The 18,126-nt window shown below is 35.3% G+C and overlaps 1 protein-coding gene across 14 annotated transcripts in view; it reads left to right on the forward strand.

The window, feature by feature from the left end:
* Window positions 1-18,126, forward strand: part of Bbx (BBX high mobility group box domain containing) — a 247,211-nt gene that overhangs the window by 187,281 nt on the left and 41,804 nt on the right. For 13 of the 14 annotated variants that reach the window (XM_020182314.2, XM_020182315.2, XM_020182313.2 and 10 more), the window contains 2 exons: window positions 675-749; window positions 8,204-8,284. In XM_020182314.2, the coding sequence (XP_020037903.1) occupies window positions 675-749; window positions 8,204-8,284 (156 nt within the window). The remainder of the gene's footprint in view (window positions 1-674; window positions 750-8,203; window positions 8,285-18,126) is intronic. The other variant, XM_074073042.1, reaches the window with a different exon arrangement.

An 18,126-nucleotide genomic window follows, 5' to 3' on the forward strand; every position in this document is an offset into this window, starting at 1 on the left:
GGATGCAGGTGTTATAAAAGAAGGAAATGCTTTTCATATTTAGTGAACAGTTTATTGAGTTCTGGTGCTGTGCCAGACAATGTATTCTACAGTTTATTTTTTTCTCACCATAATCTTATAAAATGAGAATTGTCATCATCATAAATTTATAGTTGGAAAAATAAATTTCGGAAAGTTTAGTTGAACTGCCCAGTGAGTAGCAGAGCTAAGATTTAATCCCAGATATCCCAGCCCACCTCCATATGCTTCTCCCGTGCTTTTTCACAGCTGGCTGTGCACAGAAAACAGCTTAAAGGTAGTGGTGTAATGAAAAGAGAGTGACTGGCTTTACTTGCAGCTTCTAGCTTTTAATACTGTATCTTTAAAAAAATTCATTGAAATAAGGAAATTCATTTTAACAGGTTTCCTTAACTGCTATTTGACATACACCTGTTACCCCTATAGGGACATGGCAAATGAGCAAAACTCTGTTTTTGTTCTTTCTAGTCATCTGAGTTTAGAAACATGGACTTCATCTTCCTTCATCATTTTATACTGCTCTTCTAAACGGGATTGAGGGTGATGATGACTCTTGTCTGATCTTTATTAGTGTCTACAGTAGAAATACATGGCAGAATCCAATAATCTGATGGGAAAATGTCCTTGTACATTAAAAATTACTTGTTTCCTTTCAGATATCTTCAAGTACATCCCACTCTGATGCTCGTACAAAACAGTGTCAGGCATCGGCCTTGTTTCAGTTTGCAGAGGTATATCCATTTTTTTAAAATGCTTATTGGGCTCAGAAAACTTGTTGATCTCAGGAAATGCTGAAGTGGAATTTTAATGATGTGTAGTGAAATTTAGGCATGCAACTTGGTATTATTAACAATACACAGAATATTTATGGATTTTTCCTGCTATTGATGTAGTCATATCAAATCAGCTCCAGGTTTTAGACCCATTTTATAAGCATTCAGTAAAGAGTTCATTCAGGGGCTGTGGCTGTGGCTCAAAACAAAACAAAAACAAGGCCCTGAGTTCAAACCTTGGTACCGCCAAAAATAAGAATTTACTCAAAATAGGCACTTAACCAGTAATTCACTTATTTTTATTTTACATTGCTTTTAATTATACCTTATTTTTAAAGATTGAAAAAAACTTATCAATATGAAGGCCAGAGAATTTCAGTTTATTAAACATTCCAATAGTGAAATTAGATGCTATAATTCATAAATAACTCTCAAAGCAAATTAAGTAGTGAACATGACTTGTTAAATCATCAGCTTTTGACAGGTATAGCTACAGCCAGTATTTTTATTTGTGTTTAATCCCAGGATTAGATCAGGTTAGTTCTCACAAGATCTCAGATTTCAGATTTCTTTGGTTTGTCAGCCAGAGAGCACACACAAGAAAAAATTTTCTTGGCCTGTATGCAAATCTATATGCTTGATTTTGCCACAAAAGCCCTGGCCTCAACCAGTATGAGCAGTATATGGCAAATAATAAAATACATACAGTTCATGCAAATATAAAAACATGTTTTAGTCTTTCCTCTTTTTCCTTTTTATTAATTCCAGGAAAAATGCATATTGGAAACTAAGCAATATTTTTATAGAGTTGTGAGAAAATGATAAGCAGGATTTAATATTGATGTATTAAATCACTTTGATTCATTTGAATAAAGAGTATTGCATAAATGAAATGTAAACTGGTATTCTTTTGGCAGGAGAAAACTTAGCATCTTACTTTGAAAATTAGAAAAAATTACTTTTGGCTCTTACATAAGAAAAAAGTGCTTTTTCTTCTTGGGATACTTCTGTGAACCACTTTAACTTTGTACGGTCAGTTGGCCTGCTTCTGTGCCACAATATTTGCTTTAGCTGCTGTGAGCTATTATATAAAAATAGTAATAAAAATACATAATGTTATAATTTCATAAAAAAATTTGCTTGATGTATCTGAATAAATTAAGGTTTTGTTATAATTTTCCATTCTTATAAACAGACTTATTTTCATTGTGGTGGGGAAAGTACTTCCTTGCTCTTCTCCAGTTGTTGACATTCATTTACTGATGCTAATGAGTTTTTTAAGAGTTAAAAAAGAATTTGGCATGTCAACTAAATTTATTTTTAGTGTTGATATCTAAGCCATTCCCATCTAGCTTTTCAAAAATATTTCACTCAAAACAATTTATTTGCCATACATTCTGTTTGTTAAATTCTCTCTGTAGTATAAACAGTAGGAAGGTATAGTGGCTCATCTTTGACATACCTGATACTTGCATTTGCATTAACTACCAAGTATGTTCAACTTAATATAAAATATTAATTAAATGTGTAGGAGTTCAGCTAGCATTGGTGTGTGTCTAACAGTATGAGCATTTTTTAAGATTTTTAAGGTATACCATTAGCAGATTCATTAGGAGCCCATGAAGTCCTGGGCAGTTCACCCACGTGCAGTAGCAGCTATCCTATGATTCTGCAGAATGGAATCCTGTACTTCTACTAAACAAAATAAGTTGTTGTTGATGTTCAGTACACTCACTACTTAAGTGGTGAAAAAGATTTGGTCCTTGTTTCTTAATTTTACCAAGATTTTTTCTAGGGAAGAAAAAACTTCATACTTCAAAGTAAGTGATGTAGGGAGGCATCTCCAAGTGTTACCCCACAAGCACTTGTCCCTGCGGGCTTGGGAATTTTGAAACGAAGAGAATGTATGATTTGAGGAAGCTGAAAATTGTTCATTTGGAAATACATTAGTACTTGTTTCAAAGGATTTTAACTAGGAAGGCATGTATCATGGAAAATCCAAAATGGACAATGTGAAAAATATAAATTCTGTTATTCCCTAGAATCCAGTGCAATCTTCCCCCAACTCTTAGGATATTACTTTTCCTAGTTATATTTTACATTGGTTGATAATTACTGTAAGCTCTTTTAAATAGTGATCAAATTAAGGTGTCAATTATTTAATTGTAAATGTTATATACATTTTACTTGTTTATTTATTTATGGTGATACTGAGGTTTGAACTCAGAGCTTCACAATCTACCACCTGAGCCACTCCATCAGCCTTTTTTGTGTTACTTTTAAGACAGGGTCTCACGAACTATTTTCCCGGGCTGGTTTCAAACCAAAATCCTCCTGATCTCTACTTCCTGAGTAGCTAGGACTACAGGCGTAAGGCACTGGTGCTTAGTATTAGTATTTTACATAAGAGAAATTCATGGTTCTCTAAGGATGCATAACCTATCTAGTCATTTCCCCTATGCGATGAAAAAGAACCTTAAGTTTCAGTTTCTAACATCATTTGACCATATTATCAGTCCAATACTGGGATAATTTTTTTAAGCCTAAATAAGTACTAACTAGATGAACTAATAAAACTATCTACTAAAATCTGCTACAAGCATATATTCTGCAGTAGAAATAGAATAGGCTATAAATACTAATTGTAATGATACATACCCCTATCACTCTTACAATTATTTCATAAAACACTATCACCTTTGAGAAAACAAAGGACTTGTGAAATTCTTGTTCTGATTAGTCCATAGCAAAAGCTCTCAACCTTTAAAATACATCAGTCTTCTAGAAATCTTGTTCATAGGTAGGTTGCTGGGCCCCACTCTCAGGGTTTCTGATTCATTAAGGCTGAGGTTGTGCCTAAGAGTTTGCATTTTCAGTAAGATTCCTTTTAGGGCAGTACAGTTTAAGGTCACTACTCTACAATTTTATTGTTTTTAACCCCCAAATAACTAAACTGTTACCGTTAAGACACCCTCTCATATCTGTGCCCTTATAGGGAAAGGGTAGAAGAGAGGAAGAAAGGTGAGTATGTAATTGAAAATTATCCAGTGAACTGATTTATACACCCATCCTATTATTATCTACTTTGAGAGAAGTCAGTGTTTATACAATTTAGGAAACACTTTATTCTTTAAAGGTGTTTAGTTTTGAAATACATGTTTTAAGGTCAGGCACGCAAAATTCTTTAAAACCATTCCTGCTAATTCCATTTACGAACCCTACGAAGGCATTTAGCCATATCTTCCACTAGAAATGGGTCATTTACCATAAAATGTAATTATCCAAGAAACACACTTAAAAAAGAAAACAATAAAGCCTTGGGCATTTCTTTAAGTTGATTTTTTTTTTCTTTCACATCAAGAACTGGGTTCCTACCTTGAAAGCTGAAAGAATTTTTTTTTCCTAACCAAATCTGATCATTTTAAAGTTACATGGAATCATGAAACTCAATAAAGCACATTTTGTTTATAGGTTCCTTGTAAGTGTTTATAGATTCCTTATGAATGTTTACCTTAAGGAAAAGAAAATATTTCTACTTTGTAAGATCTAGAAAGAGAGGTAGAGACTGCCTCCCCTCACTTCAGCCTGTCTCCCATTCCATAATGCTAAGTCATATTTCATCTAGATTCAAATTGGCCCATCTGTTTTGCTCCCAGAAGGGAGCTGTTTAGGAGGATGAATATGGTGCAGTCAATGTATACACATGTATGTAAATACAAAAATGATACCTGTTGAAACTGTTGAATCAGAGAAAGGGGAATGGGGGAGAGCAGTGGAGGGAGTGAATTCAAGGATGATATATTTGATACATTGTAAGAACCTTGGTAAATGCCACAATGTACCCCCACACAGCACAACAATTAAAAAAATAAAAAAAGAAAGAAAGGGAGCTGTTGTTTTCTGTGAAGAGATCTAAAAGGTATGACCAATCCACATATTCCCTTCTGTGCTGTATGGCTGAATGTTAAACCTAGAGTATATTTTTGCATTGAAATTACACATTTACTTAAAAGATATAGTGAGTTACTGTAGATGTTTAGATAAATAGATTTGGGCATTAAAACTCTGCTTAGAACATATTTACCTTGCCAATATAAGTACAATACTCTCTCCAAATACAAGATTTCATTGCAATTGGATATAAGCAGTAGATCCAAATTTAAAGCATCATTTTCATGATGCTTTAGAATGTTTAGAATTTTCATGATGATTCAGAATGTTACAGAATATTACATTCAATAAAAACACCATATACTTCACTGAAACTAATCAGTGAACTTATGTGTTTTATTAGAAATGTTAACATTTCTTTTAAGGTAAGTAATGTCAGTCATCCTCATATTATTCATTTATTCTTAATATATGTATTCATTCAATAGGCACCAGTCATTTTTTCCCAGGCTACAGTGTTTATAATCCCCCTCATAATTGCAAAAGAGTTCTACCATTACCTAATTGTCTAATCTTTACCACCCGTTTCCTTGGTGTACTCATTCACTTGAGGCTACTATAAAGTGAATAATTTAGTATCCAGGTCAATAATTTTTTTTAACATTTTTTGTTATACCTCATGTACTCTTTTACCTACCCTTTTTCTAACACTTATGAATGAGTACTGTTTATCTGAACATTACATAATTCTCAGAATAGAGACTACAGTATAGTTAACAAATTAGCAAGCACCATCCAATTTGAAGAAAATAAAGAGCACAGCCATGAACATACTATGCAGTGCCCCCACCTATCGGCGTAGCAATCATACACTTCCCTCCATAGCCAGCCAGTGACTGAAAAACATACACTAATTAAATTTTCCTATTTGAAAGACATCTCTTAAATAGAAAATTGTTATCAGGAATGAACAATTATAACAAATCAGCATTATACAATCTATTCTTGAAATCAAAGACATCATCATAGATGAGAGTGCTGAGAGAAAATGTGTAACATTGACACAAATGTGTAACATTGACAAAACCTTGAGGAAAATGACATTTAAAGAATCACCAAAGAAAGACCAACTAGGAATGGCCTGAGTGGTAGGACCCTGCCAGGGAAGAATATCCTAAAAGAGTTATTACCACTGCCAAGTGCTGCAGACAAATCCAGATGAGGATTGAGCCATTGAAATTAGCATATGTCCAGTTTTCCACCAAGCCTCCCCCTAGGTTAAAAGACATTTTTAGGAAACTTATCTTACCACTAAGTCATTCTATGAAAATTCTATTGACAGGAGCCACTGGAAGTGTTGGACCAATAAAATAATGTTGAACCTCCCACACCCATGCCCTTTTGGAAATCAGCCCTCTAGAAACCTTTGGTATTTAAAATCTTGCCATGTCCTGTGCTTTATAAATAGGTAAAAATCCTCCCAGAGACAATGATGAAAACCATTCCTGTTATTCATTGGGGTTCCTTTCGAAAGACAAGAGCCATCTCAAGCCTCCACTCACACTCACACAGCTGTGCATTAACACAAGGACAGTCATTGCATCCATGTAGTCAGTAGTTCATTTTCCCATGCACTGCTTTAGGCACCACATTTAAATGGTAGTGAAGGCAGAATAAAGAAGCTAAAACCTACATAACAAAAGCAACAACAGAGAGAGCCAGTGAAAGAGCTACAAAAATAGTTTGGGCCATGTAGTGCAGCACCACCCAGCTTGCTGGCCTTCAGTAATTCTTGATTTAAGTAAAAATTTCACATTTTACAAATTATTAAATTTAGTATTATTCTCAGTCATTGCAGTTTTTAATTCTGTTCAATTTCAGGTTGTAACATTTCTGGAATTGTTCTAAAAAGTTTATTTGCTAGTGTTAATGATAAATCATTAATACTGGTCATTGTGAGCATAATGTGGCCACAGCAGTAAGCTACTCACATAAAATATAATTGTAACGATGTAAGATAAGGCAGGTATTTTAAAGGTAAACTAAGTGAGACTTAGAGTCTTGATTATTTAAGTCCACACAACAGAAAGTAATGAAGGTGTGTGTTTCTGGCACAGAGGCTATGCCCTTTCTATTTTACTATCTTGGTTCAAGAGACTGGTGTTTATGTTTAGCATGTCATTCATTAAGTCACTAAAAGTCAGTGATATTAATGTGTTTACTTTCTCTTAGTCTAGTAATAAGGTGAGTAATTGAATTCAACTTGTCTAGAAAAAGTAGAAGTGGTATCTTTCAGTGAAAATTCAGCTACTAGAAAATATTACAAACTTCAGAAATAATGAGCCTCTTAATTTAATCTAACAAAAAGTAAATTATTGAAATGAATATTAAAGGAGTCTGTTAAAACCAGGAATATCTAGGAGGAAAGAGATCTCAGAACTTCCTTAAACTATACCCTTTTTTAAATGACCTTGGTAGCTTTTTATATATAATATATATTATGCTTTTACAGAGACCTCTTATTCAGCAGGTGTTCTAGGGAGAATTCTCTATCAGTGAGCACACACATGCCCAGTCTATTCTAGAGCTGGCAACTCCACAGAATCCCCTGTGGAACCTGGAGGCCACCTGTAAGGATATAGTCACCAGGCAGGATTGCCTCCTCAACAGAATTGAGAAATAGTTCTCTCTAAACTGAGAAAGAATTCAGAATCACAAAAATATAAAATGCCTAGACCTTGGCTAACTGCTCTAATGATGACAGAACTTTTCCAAGGGAAGAATGTCCTTATTAGTGTATGTCCTTTTCAGCTCTTACTGAGGCTAGAAATTGAAAGTGAAAATTTCACATAAAAGCAAGAAAGAGCAGTGCTGTTTATTTTTATCAGTGCCCAGACATTGTTTAGCCAAATTTGCAGAAAAGTATGTAGTCAGTATAATGTTATATTTATGTTGCTGTACTCATAGATTCTTAACCACACGCTTTATATTTGTGGCCTTTATTGTCACTCTTGAGTATATTTTAGTGAATTCTTTCAAAGTTTATATAAAATTCAGCTTCTCCCAGCTTCTGTCATATTGCCTAGTACATATGTACTACATTCTCAAAAAAATCTGTTGACTGACTTGATGCCATCTTTCTGCGGAGATCCCAAATGTTTACTTTTAAGAATTAATTTACTGCTTGGTGAATACAAAATGATTCTAAATTTTTTTCATATTTGATCAGTTAATGTATTAATACTTAAATAGAAATGAATGTACATACTATTCTTTAAGGTTATAGAATTAAAGCCTATATTATGCAAGATAATACTATTGTCATTAGTCACCTGAGCCACACGTATTTGTTGATATTACTTTTGAGTTGCTGAATATGGCTTTGATAATGATTATCCCAAGCTTGAAATGTTTAAAGTTATTTGGTCCTTGGAATAATGATACTCCCATAAACTAAGAAAATTCCTAAATAAAATATTAGTATCAATTGTGTTCTCTATGTGAATTTTTTTTCCATGTAGATCTCTTCAAACACTTCGCAGTTGGGTGGTGCTGAGCCTGTAAAACGCTGTGGGAAGTCTGCACTCTTTCAACTGGCAGAGGCAAGTTATTCAGAATATATTGAGATAAGATGTGCAGAAGTAGAAATTACAAAATCATGATCAGTGTCCTTTACCATGAAATGTGTCATATCTAATTTTCAGCAATGAGAAGGTTAACATTTAATTTTGGAAAAAGGAATTTTGCTACTAAAAATAACTAGGCACTGTAAAAGGTTACACAGATATTGCAAAATATTTTTTGCAGGTAATATTTAAAGTAGGGTTAGTTTTTGTCTCAGATTGGTTAAGCAAGTCCAGCCTAAGCCTATGTTAGTTTCTTCTCTTATTCTCTCTAACCAATAAATCCCTAGAAGGCGCTACTTTTCAATCAGGCAGATGTGTTAATTTTTGTTTATTATAGTGAAGAATTCATATGGCATGTTCTAGTATCTAATTTGATTAACATCTGTGTCTATCACTTGTACCTTTGATGTGACAAGTATATAAAATGCTGGTATTCCACTGGCAAAATAGAAAATGTGTTTTCATAAAGCTAATGAAGGATAGAGTTGAGGAGGAACATACTAGAAGTTGCATTGCCAAGATGGACATGAGCAGAGACTCCCTCTGCCAGGCTGTGACCACTCTGCATCAAGAGAAGATGTGGACAAAATTTTCTCAGCACCAGGAGGGAAACTGTAGTTTAATGAGATCTACCATTTCCTAAAATTTCTAAATTTTATGGTAGTTTATATCATAAAGTTTTGAGAGTTTGAAATATCTGATATCTAATTTTGGAGACTTTTTAAAGCCTAGCCAGATCCAAATTAGACACATAAAAATATGAAGGCCTGAAATTCTAATGAATAAACAGTAGGACAAACTAACCCATTGTGGCCTGTCACTAAGCTGACAAGCTGCTGTGGAAGACAAATTCCAATCAAATGGAGGGCGTGGAATCACTGGAAAACTCTTAGGAGAAACTTACGATTACAGCAGGGATTAGTTATGAAGAAAACTGTATGAGTCAGTGTAAAGTAACTACTTCAGATACAACTGAAAGTGAGGCTCTGACAAGGAGAGTACCTTTGGCTTGTAAGCAAATCTTACTAAACAGAGAGACTGTGACATCATGAGTTTTCTAGACTGTATGGGTTATCAAGACAATTTATTTGAAAGAAGTGACTTTTTCTTAAATAATACGGATTTTATGAGCCATGTGCTTGTTCTGGTTAGATAATTGATGAGACTATTTGGGTGTGTGTCATATATATTCAAACTAACTTTCCATATTTAATACTTTCATTCAATTTTTTAAAAAAAATTATGAACCTTTTGTAAACTTAGCTATGGGGGATGCCAAAGAGATGAGTTCGTCTTGTCATTTTCTTTCAGTCATAAAAATAGAATTCCTTATTAAATCAGAGCTCATTAAAAAGAACATTCTTCTAATTCATAGCGATGCACCCCAAATTTGAAATAGATGCTATGGTTTAACAGATGTTTGAATGCTGGTATCATAATTTAAAGGGGTAAAATGACTGAAATAAGCCCATTCCAGGTATAGCAAATCAGCTTATACTCAGACTTAGTTTATTATAACCTTTTTGTAAAAATACATGCCTTGATGAAGTAGGATCACTAAAAAATAATTTGCCAAGAAAATCTCACTTTACTATTTATACTGCACACAAATATGATACCACAATATTAAGAAAGTATATTTTAGAGTAGTATCCTAAAGCCTTCCCTGTTTTAATTAAACATAAAATATGCACAATGATTTAATCAGCATAGCCAAGATAATCAGTAGATCAATGTTTGAGAACACCCTGAAGAGAGTCAACAGATAGTTTTACTTGTACATTTTAGCAAATAAAAAGTCTATATAGTAGACTTTAATATCCACCGTTATATGGTTCCAAGGAGATGAACATTGAGGAGAAACCATGAATGCTTAGGATGCTTAGAGTTCAATACTGTAGTGTGGATGCTTGATTCATTTTTCCTATAATTCTGCACAACTTTCGCTAAAGACCTGCTGCCTTTCAACAAACCACAAAAAAAAAAATCACTTTATCACTTAAATTGAGCACATTACATATCCTTTTGACTTGGAAAGATTACGATAATTCTTCCTTGCTTTTTGGGCACCACTTGCTCTTTGGGATGCATATTTTCACTAAATTAAGGGCAGGGAAATGGCAGGTCACACAGTGATTTAAATATAACTGATGATAACGCAGGGCTGACTGGGAGTTTCTCCCCATCAGCTGAACTGTGTAATGTATGCAGAAATTGAAGTTTTTTGTTTTTGGCGTTTCTTTTGATTTTTTTTATTTGTTTTTTTGATTGCCCTAGGTCAAATTACTGTGAGTAATAAATCCACAAATAAAGCAGATTTACTGTAATTGAAGACCTGTAGTGCCAGCATTGTCTAGTTAACAGATTAGTTTATTCATTTATTATAACGGACAATAATCATTGAGGGTCTACTCCATGCCAGTAACGGTAGGGCTTCTGAAGTTACCTGCAAATGTTTGTACACAAATTTTTAGTACAATGAGAACTAAAACCTGTTTAGGGACACTTTACCTCCTGGTATAGTGTTGTTTTAGAATATGACTAGGGACTGAGCATAAGCCTAAAAATACTGTTATTAATTCTATGGATAAGTTTTCTGAAATAATTTCAAATGTTCTTTAAAATAGATTAAATTTTAATAGCTTTTTTTTTCTCCAAGTAAGTTTTATTTAACCAAAGATAATAATGGCTGACATTTATTATCTACTAGTGTTATGCCCAGTTTCAAGTGATTGACATCTACTTATATAATTCTCACTACTGTACTCTGAGGTGGACATAATCATTCTTTTTATACATTAAGAAACCAAAGGGTGTACAATTTAGGTAACTTGCGTACGATCATGTGGGCAGTAAGTATGAGAGCCAAGGTAGGAACCCAGACAGTCTGTTTGTATAGGCTCTGCTCCTAAATAGACTATTCTGTCAGTCGATTTTAAATGGATATAAAACACTGTATAAATTGCTACTATAGACTTGTGCACATCACAGAGGTCTTATGGAAGATAGCTTACCCTGGATATACATATTACTGAATAAGATGACAGACGTTCAAGACTACTGTCAAAGACATGGAGTTTATCTTTCCTTTTCAGAAAATCTCTATACTTTTGAAACTGCCAAGACTCATCTTACACCGTTAATAGAGGCCTACTTGTAGAGGTGTTTTGGAAAATACTATGAGGGTTATAAGAAATTATGGCATACAACTCCTGCCCTCAAGGTGCCTACTCTCTAGTTGCAAAGAGATGAAAAAAAAGTTAAAAAAGAGGGAGGCAGGGAGTGGGAGGATCACAGTGCTCAAGGCCAGCCCAGGCAAAAAGTTACCAAGACCCCATCTCAGCCAACAAGCGGGACATGATGGTGGCACAGGCCTGTGATCCATAGGTGGGAATATCGTGATCTGAGGCCAACGGCTGACAGAAACATGAAAGCTCATCCAAAAAATAACTAAAGCAAAAAAAGACTGACGCATAGCTCAAGTGGTAGAGTACCTGCACAGTGAAGCCCTAAGTTCAAACCCCAGTAATGATTGAAAAAAAAAAAAAAGATGGGGTGGGGAGGGAAGAATTGAAATAAGTAGTGCAAGTGATTTTACAAGGAACCATGCAATGAAATGATGAGGCTTCACTTAAATGTAAATGGGTACACACAGTTAATGTATGAAACTAAGAAAGGGAGAAATTAGTATTAGCAGAAATATTCTAGGTAGCAGGCAAAGGGGAGAGAGCCTGAACTAGCATTGATGAAGGAGTTGGTTAGGAACAACTAGAGGTTGAAACTAGCAACCCTGGACAACCTCCATCTGTAGAAGTACTTTATTTGACCCACATTTTGTTGAGCTGTATCATATTTTACATTTCAGTTAGCTAATATTTAATTAGACTTCAAATAAATACACCTTTCTGATTACTCCTGAAAATTTAGATGCTCTGGAGACACTGGATTAGCCTCCCTCTGAGAATAACAGAGCTGATTAGTGGCTGTCCTCTTAGGTATTTGCTCTCTAAATGACACTGTCCTGTCCTTTCCCTGATGAGCCCTGATTCTGAGGTCAACAATCATTTCCATCCTCCACTTACATTTGCACACTTCCTTCTTTTATATTAGACAACACATATACAGTGGAGACTGATTTGGTGGAAACAGACAAGGCAAAGGAGATAGGGAGATGGCAATGAGTAAATCCCATTGGCAGGAGTAGGGGGCTATGTTGGAGATTTATGAAAGATGAACATAGAGCATAGCTTCAAGTCAGGTTAGACATTGCTTAGTGTAAAGCAAAGAAATTTGTGCTTGAAAATAATGAGCCATTGATGATTTGGGGCAGGCGTGTGCAGTGATGAAAGCAACATCTGAAAAGATTCTCTTGGCAGATATGCATGGAATGGAGCAGTGTCTTTATGGGCATTAGGTGTGAGATGATAAGGATGAGGATTGGAAAACGATGACAGTGGGAATGGGGGAGCAGCAGCAGATACCAGGAAGGTTTCAGAAGATTCAAGTGAATTTGATGATTGAGTCAATGTGCATGTCAACTAAGAAAAAGAGGAGTTCAAAATTGTCACTAACTCTACACCTGAGTAAGAGTAGGAAAAGGAAGGCTTCCAGAATTTTGTTACTGAATTTGGAGCCTTGTTTCAGGAGCCTAGATGTTTGCAGACAAAAGGTAAGCCCTGCTTATAGAAAAGAAGTGATGAAAAGATGCTAAGTGGGAAGGGACAGTCAAGGAAATCATATACTAGATGAGTCAACAGGGGAGGAAATAGGCCAGTGCACTGGCTCAACTCTGTAATCCCAGCTATTTGAGAGGTGAATATAGCAGGATCATGGTTGGAGGCTAGCCCCAGGCAAAGACTTAGTGAGACTCCATCTTAATGAATAGTCCAGGTGTGGTTGGACACACCTGTTGTCCCAACTACGGGGGAGGCACAGGTAGGAGGATCACCATCCAAGGCTGTCCCTAGGCAAAAATGTCTATAGTGCCTCTGGCTAGCAAATGTGAGACCCTGAGCTCAAACCCCAGAGAGTGGGGAGGAGGGGGATGGAAGAAAGAAAAGAGAAGGGAGAGATAGATAGGAAATAGCTGAGCATAAAAGCAGAGTCCACAATCCTGTTAGTACAGAAGAAGGGTAAAAATTGCCACAGGATGACTGAGCTTGGTCTGTGGTATTCACTGTTATGCTCTTTTTCTTTTTTCACTGTTATGTTCTTATCTCAGTTTATCAACGTAGTAACATGTGAAGTTTAAGAAAGAAGATTCTTTATTTCTCCAAATATCCCCGCATTTAAAAAGACAAAATTACAAATCTGTGTGTTTAAGGAAATTGAAAAAGTTGTCATTAACTGTATTTATTAAATAAGAATGGAGACAGTTTCACAGGCCTGAACTCCCCAGGTTCTCCTGTAGTCTCACTTGCTAAAACCATTTATAAATAAATAAAACAGTATAGAAAGATAAATTTATTCTATCTATAAAAATTAAATCATATGGAATATTATGGCTCATTTCAGAAAAGGTGCATTAAAATTATAGAAGTGACACAGTATTAGAAAAAGTAGGAAATTCTTTCTTGGTTTAGGATCCCTCCAATCACATGAACATTTCCCACCACTGCCAGTTACTGGTGGTATTTGATTGAACAATGACTCCAGTTAAGTTTTCTGTTGTGTCTTCTATATTATTGATGTGATTTATCCTTTCCAACCACCTCAATCCCAGAAAATAAAACTGTAGATCTCAGCTCCCATTCCTCCTAGTGTCATCATACAAATGAATTTTAATACTTAAAATACATTTAAGGAGACTTTTTATTTGAAAGTAGTGTGTTTCTTTTTATGAAAAGTTGCTAGTCATTTTTAGAAATCTCCTAAAACTTTTCCTCTCAATCCCAATCACATTATTTTTGGAGAAACTAAGATATAAAAATGCGTTTAATAACTGCCTTTAATATCTTCATGGGAGACTTTAGCAGATGGCCTTATAGAACAACAACCCCTCACACTCCACCCAGAAGCTTCAGAAACTATGCAATTTCTGAAGAAATAGTTAAGCCACCATTTCACCTAGACCAAGGGCTTCAAACCAAATAAGCTATTTAATAAATATGTCCACATTTCAGTGTCAAGAGATGCTGTTCTGTGACCAGTTATCTTTTATAATGGAGTCTAATTTTCTTAACAGAAAACCTATCATTTATTCTCAGAAATTGTCAACCAGTGTATATTTTTATGGCAAAAAGCAGTCTGATTTTATTTAATTATGGGTAAAATGTACATTTTGGAAAACACTGTTAAATGCCACCCTAGGGGTATACCTACACTGTTTTGGCAGATAATAAGTCTGTAAAAATGATCATAAATGTACCTTAGCCACAAAACATTTGTTTTGTACTAAAAAGCAGAGATTTTGAAATTGAAACTTCCTGACCAGTGTCAGTAGGTCTGTTTTCACACTACCTTGTTTTTAACCTAGCTGACTCCTTTATAATAAAGAAAATGTATAATTAAAAGTAAAATAATTTATATTTTGGAACAATTTGCCAATTCTTGGTACTACTTAAATGGTTTCTACTGTGGTATTACTTCTTATCTAATACATATGGTTTGTTGTCTTTCACTTGCCATTTCATTAAGTCTTTTTTTTATTATTCATTTATTCACATGTGCATTCATTGTTTGGGTCATTTCTCCTCCCTGCTCCCCTCCCCTGACCTCTCCCCTCTTCCCTCCTCAGTTCCAGGCAGGTCCTGTTCTGCCTTTATCAGTAATTTTACTGAAGAAAAGAGCAAGCATAATAAGGAAGACATAGTGTTTTTGCTAGTTGAATTAAGGATAGCTATACAGAAATATTCCTAGCATTGCTTTTGTGTACATGTGTTATGACCCATGTTGACTCATCTCTAACTGATCTTTACACTGGTTACTGATCCCCTTCTCATGATAACCTCTGTCGCTTTAAGGTTTCTGTGTTAGCTCCTCTGGAGTGCGGACATTAAGCACTTTCATGTTTTGGGTTTTCTGCCTATTTCTATATCACCCATATGTGCTCTCCCCTTGTCATGTGATCCCAGTCCAACTACATTGCTGCATTTGCCCTAGATCTAAAGTCCACATATGAGGGAGAACATATCATTTTTGGTCTTCTGAGCCTGGCTGACCTCGCTCCTCAGAATGATGTTCTCTAGGCCCATCCATTTACCTGCAAATGATAAGATTTCATTCTTCATGGTTGAGTAAAATTCCATTGTGTACAAGTACCACATTTTCTTGATCCATTCATCAATAGTGGGGCATCTTGGTTGTTTCCATAACTTGGCTATTGTGAATAGCACTGCAATAAACATGGGTGTGCAGGTGCCTCTGGCGTAACCTGTGTTGCATTCCTTTGGGTATATCCCCAGGAGTGGAATTGCTGGATCATATGGCAGGTCTATGTTTAGATTTTTAAGAAGTTCCCAAATTTTTTTCCAGAGTGGTTACACCAGCTTGCATTCCCACCAGCAGTGGATTAGGGTTCTTTTTTCCCCACATCCTCACCAACACATGTTGTTGGTGGTGTTTTTGATGATGGCTATTCTAACCGGTGAGGAGGAATCTTAGTGTGGTTTTGATTTGCATTTCTTTAATGGCTAGAGATGATTAGCATTTTTTCATGTGTTTTTTGCCATTTGAATTTCTTCTTTGGAGAAAGTTCTGTTAAGTTCAGTTGCCCATTTTTTAATTGGTTCATTGATTTTAGGAGAGTTTAGTTTCTTAAGTTTCCTGTATATTCTGGTTATCAGTCCCTTGTCTGATGTATAGCTGGCAAATATTTTCTCCCACTCTGTGGGTGGGCTTTTCAGTTTAGAGACCATTTCTTTTGTTGTGCAGAAGCTTTTTAATTTTATGAAGTCCCATTTGTCTATCCTATCTCTTAGTTGCTGGGCTGCTGGGGTTCTATTGAGGAAGTCCTTGCCTATACCTATTAGGTCCAGAGTGTTTCCTGTTCCTTCCTGTAGTAACTTCAGAGTTTCAAGAGTGATATTTAGGTCCTTGATCCATTTTGAGTTTATACTAGTACAGGGTGATAAATGGATCTAGTTTCAGCTTCTTGCAGACAGTTAACCACTTTTCCCAGCAACATTTGTTGAAGAGGCTGTCTTTTCTCCATCGTATATTTTTGGCACCTTTGTCAAAAATGAAGTGAGTATAGTTGTGTGGATTCATATCTGGATCTTCTGTTCTGTTAGACTGGTCTTCATGTCTGTTTCTGTGCCAGTACCATGCTGTTTTTATTGCTATTGCTTTGTAATATAGTTTGAAGTCGGGTATTGTGATACCTCCACCATTGCTTTTTTGCTGAGTATTGCCTTGGCTAGTCGCAGTCTCTTGTGTTTCCAAATGAACTTTAGAGTGGATTTTTCAATCTCTGTGATGAAAGTCATTGGGATTTTGATGAGAATTGCATTAAACATGTAGATTGTTTTCGGTAGTATAGCCATTTTTACTATGTTGATTCTACCAGTCCATGAGCATGGGAGGGAGATCTTTCCCTCTTCTGTAGTCTTCCTTGATCTCTTTCTTCAGGAGTTTGTAATTCTCCTTGTAGAGTTCATTCACATCCTTTGTTAAATTTACTCCTAGGTATTTGATTTTTTTTTGAGGCTATTGTAAATGGAATTGTTTCCATAACTTCCATCTCAGTTTGTTCATTATTGGTGTATAGAAAAGCTAATGAATTTTGTGGGTTGATTTTGTATCCTGCCACCTTACTGTAGCTGTTTATGGTGTCTAAGAGTTTTTGGGTAGAGTTTTTTGGGTCTTTAAGGTATTGGATCTCAAATCAATGACCTATACTACAGCTTAAACTCCTAGAAAAACAAGAGCAAGCAAATCCCAAAACAAGCAGAAGGAAAGAAATAATTTAAGTAAGGGCTGAAATCAATGAAATAGAAACAAACAAACAAAACATACAAAGAGTCAATGAAGCAAAAAGCTGGTTCTTTGAAAAAATAAATAAGATTGACAGACCCCTGGCAAACCTGACTAAAATCAGGAGAGGAAAAACCCAAATCAGTAAAATCAGAAGTGCAAAAGGGGAGAGAACAACAAATACCACAGAAATCCAGGAAATCATCAGAGACTATGTTGAGAGCCTATACTCTAATAAATTTGAAAATCTTGAAGAAATGGACAGATTTCTAGAAACTTATAACCACCCAAAACTGAACCAAGAAGATATTAATCACCTGAATAAATCTATTACACAAGAAGAAATTGAAGCAGCAATCAAGTGCCTCCCTAAAAAGAAAAGTTCAGGACCTGATGGATTCACTGCTGAATTATAGCAGACATTTAAAGAACTAATACCAACTCTCCTTAAACTGTTCCATGAAATAGAAAGGGAAGGAACACTGCCTAGCTAATTTTATGAAGCCAGTATTACTCTCATCCCAAAACCAGATAAAGACTCCTCCAAAAAGGAGAACTACAGGCCAGTTTCCTTAATGAATATCAATGCAAAAATCCATAATAAAATAATGGCAAACCGAATCCAGCAACATACCAGAAAGATCATACACCATGACCAAGTCAGCTTCATCCCAGGGATGCAGGGGTGGTTCACCATATTCAAATTTATAAATGTAATACAGCACATCAATAGAAGCAAAGACAAAACTACTTGATCATCTCAATAGATCCAGAAAAGGCCTTCGACAAGATCCAACACTTCATGATAAAAGCTCTAAGAAAATAGAGCTCTAAGAAAATGTACCTCAACATTGTAAAGGCATTATATATCACAAACCTACAGCCAACATCATACTTAATGGTGA

The sequence above is a fragment of the Castor canadensis genome, chromosome 5, assembly GCF_047511655.1.
Source record: "Castor canadensis chromosome 5, mCasCan1.hap1v2, whole genome shotgun sequence".
Lineage (NCBI taxonomy): Eukaryota > Metazoa > Chordata > Mammalia > Rodentia > Castoridae > Castor > Castor canadensis.